This window comes from Acyrthosiphon pisum, chromosome A2, assembly GCF_005508785.2.
Source record: "Acyrthosiphon pisum isolate AL4f chromosome A2, pea_aphid_22Mar2018_4r6ur, whole genome shotgun sequence".
Lineage (NCBI taxonomy): Eukaryota > Metazoa > Arthropoda > Insecta > Hemiptera > Aphididae > Acyrthosiphon > Acyrthosiphon pisum.
Window position 1 is genome coordinate 788,885 of NC_042495.1, and position 3,005 is coordinate 791,889.

General features: G+C 30.3%; 1 protein-coding gene across 1 annotated transcript in view; it reads left to right on the forward strand.

Annotated features, from left to right (window-relative positions):
• The first annotated feature begins 850 nt into the window (after window positions 1-850).
• Window positions 851-3,005, forward strand: part of LOC100166659 (E3 SUMO-protein ligase PIAS3-like) — a 9,984-nt gene continuing 7,829 nt past the window's right edge. The window contains exon 1 of the mRNA XM_001945044.5: window positions 851-1,166. Within this exon, the coding sequence (XP_001945079.1) occupies window positions 1,140-1,166 (27 nt within the window). The 5' untranslated portion in view covers window positions 851-1,139. The remainder of the gene's footprint in view (window positions 1,167-3,005) is intronic.

Genomic DNA, 3,005 nt, shown 5'->3' on the forward strand with positions numbered 1-3,005 from the left:
AGTTGCGGCACTGGCTCATTATTGACAAGACTGCGCATATTTTTTTAAGGGACAATGTATAAATTATATAGGCAACCAACAATAAACATAAGGCGACGTCACGAGTATACATTTAATCTTATGCAGTATGCACAAAAAAACAAGGCGATGCACATGCGCGAACTAGGACGAAATAACGATTCGCGTTGATCATACTTCTTATAGTATGATCATTGATCACGGTCTATGATATGATACACCGTATGCTACGCCGCCATTTTGCGACTAATAATGTTATGAATTTTTCCCACTTTATTTTGTCATTGATAAACGAGTTGCAAATATTGGTAGCATTGGTATGCATAGCATACCCATTATAATATGTAGAACCTTATATTTATATATTATGTACGGCACGGACTAAGATGTAAATATATCTTAGTCCGTGATGTATGGCCATTATAGTAGGTCTATCACACGATTAAAGTTATACAGGTTTCTCAACGACCCTATGCACATACACGACAAAAGTGGTGCGCGTAAATGTTGATTTTTTACAGCTGATCAACGATGTGAGAATAACTACTAGCGCTTCAATACATAATATTGTAAATCTATATTGATATATTTTGTAGTACCAAGAGAAATCACTATAATGCAAAAGCGCTAACTGTTATTCTTGCTATGACAAGATCGTTACAAGCGCACCAAAAAATAAGTTTCGCTGAGTAACCTGTATATCTATAACCGTGGTCTATGATTATGTCAGGGGAAGAACTGCCCTGCAACTCAACCACAACCTAGTCTGCGGTTTATACCTTATACGCTCATCTTTTTTCGACCAGTGTGTACGATTGCGGATTGACGGAAATCTGAATGTTATCAGTGTATTTTAATTGGAAATATAATATTTTGCAGCACCGTTTGGTTTTTTTATACAGATCGCAAATCGCAATTCGCAAAACTATTATTATTAAGTATAATATTGTCTATTGTGTACTGTCCGTTTTTGAATCGTTTTAACATTAACAGTATTTACTAATTGTTAACCTAGTCCTACCGATGGTTTGGACTAATAACCACTCAATGATTGTTTATTGAACACTTTAAACGTGATATTTTCACTCAATTCAGGATCGTTGGTCATTCTTGCATCTAAAATGGCGAAATCGAATAATAATTTGATTGTAAGTATTACCTACCCGTATTATAATATTGTAATGTAATAATTAGTAAGTAATAACATACTAAATCAACTGAGCATAGGTATTGTACTTACATGAGCTATGGTAGATATTAAAGTGATTATCTTAAAAGTATTGTATTACCCTTAGATAATAAGCTCTTTATTAATTATTGTTTAACTTTTATCCATAAATGTACCTAATACTATTAATTGCACAACACAATATTGCATACCTTCCTAAACAACATGTTATTCTTAAAATTGTAAACTTAATATTTAGTTGTTGTTAGGTACCTAAATAAATTAGCTATGAAGAAATGAATCCCTATAACTAGGTGCCATGTTGAATGTGGTAATCGGAAAAAAAATCCCCCGGAAAAAAAATCCCCCGATGAACAAACCCGGAAAAAAAATCCCCAGACTACAATATATAATAAAAATAAAAATATTAATAAAAAAAAAAAAAAACCTTAAAAGGAATAATTAACAATAATATTTTATATATTTACTATGTTAATACATATTTTGTGTTGGTATAATTCTGTAAAAATTGAATCCCCGAAATAGAATATTACGTTTTCTGTGACATTTTGACGATAATTTATAAGGTATAAGAACTTCAAATGATACTTATGATTGTTGTGTGTGGTTTAGTGTGTACCTTTGATAATATATAATATTCAAATTTGAATTACACGTAATATATTATCTTAATTGAAAACAAAATACTATTTATAAATTATAATATATAATTTTTACAGAATTAACAATATAATATAATATAATATATGTATTTGTAATTAAATATTAATTATAGATACTAATTATTAACGTTTAAAAAATATTTGTTCAACCATTTGCATGTGGTTGTGAGTAATATTGTAGTCTGGGGATTTTTTTTCCTAGGGTCGGGGATTTTTTTTCCGGGATTCGTTGAATGTTGATGCTGTTTTAATTATTATTATTATTAGTTTATTATGCAGTCACCAAGCGGAAATTTAAACATTGTTATACAAAATTGAATGTACAGGACCTAATATAAAGCCAAATAATACATTAAAGTAGAAACTCGTAATTCAGACTTTGCTCGTCTGGACATACTGTTAATCTGGATTATAATTATTTAGTTTGAATTGATGATTATACTCTCGATTATACTTATAAAGATTACATAATATATATGTATGTATTGTAAATAGATATATTTACAATTTATATAATAATTCTCCTTTGTCCTTAGTAAATGGTTTATGAATAGCATAACATATTCTGGTGCTACTTTGTTATTGCCCCACTGCGATCAACAAATATTAATTTTAGATGGCTGGAAATCGTACATAATACTCTAGAAGTAGGCTATTATCATGGTCAAGTTAACCTTAAGTACAACTTTTGGACCCTACCTCTGGAGCTCACTCTCAAAACGTGGGAAAAATTTTAGATGTTCCAAAATGCCAGTGGTCGGGAGTAGCGTGCTAATTGTCGCTACATTACACCTTAAATAGCGAAATACTATAGTGTGCTAACTTCCGGTTAGCGTAGCAAAAATTATCATTATTTTGTTGCTACCTACAATCTAATTGGTGATTATTAAAATATAAATTATAATTATATTTATTTATTTATATTATGATAATGATGAGTATATTAGTGAAGTTTTTGTCCTGGGTCCTGTCCAGTGACCAAATGTCAAATCAGTACAAGCTACAAACACTAGTTTTCAATGAGAACATTTTTTTAAAATGTAGTGAAAAAGTAGCGCGCTACATTTAGACAATAGCATTAGAGCAGCGCGCTACATTTAAAAAAAAATAGTGATAGAGAGCTACTTTTTTAGGAG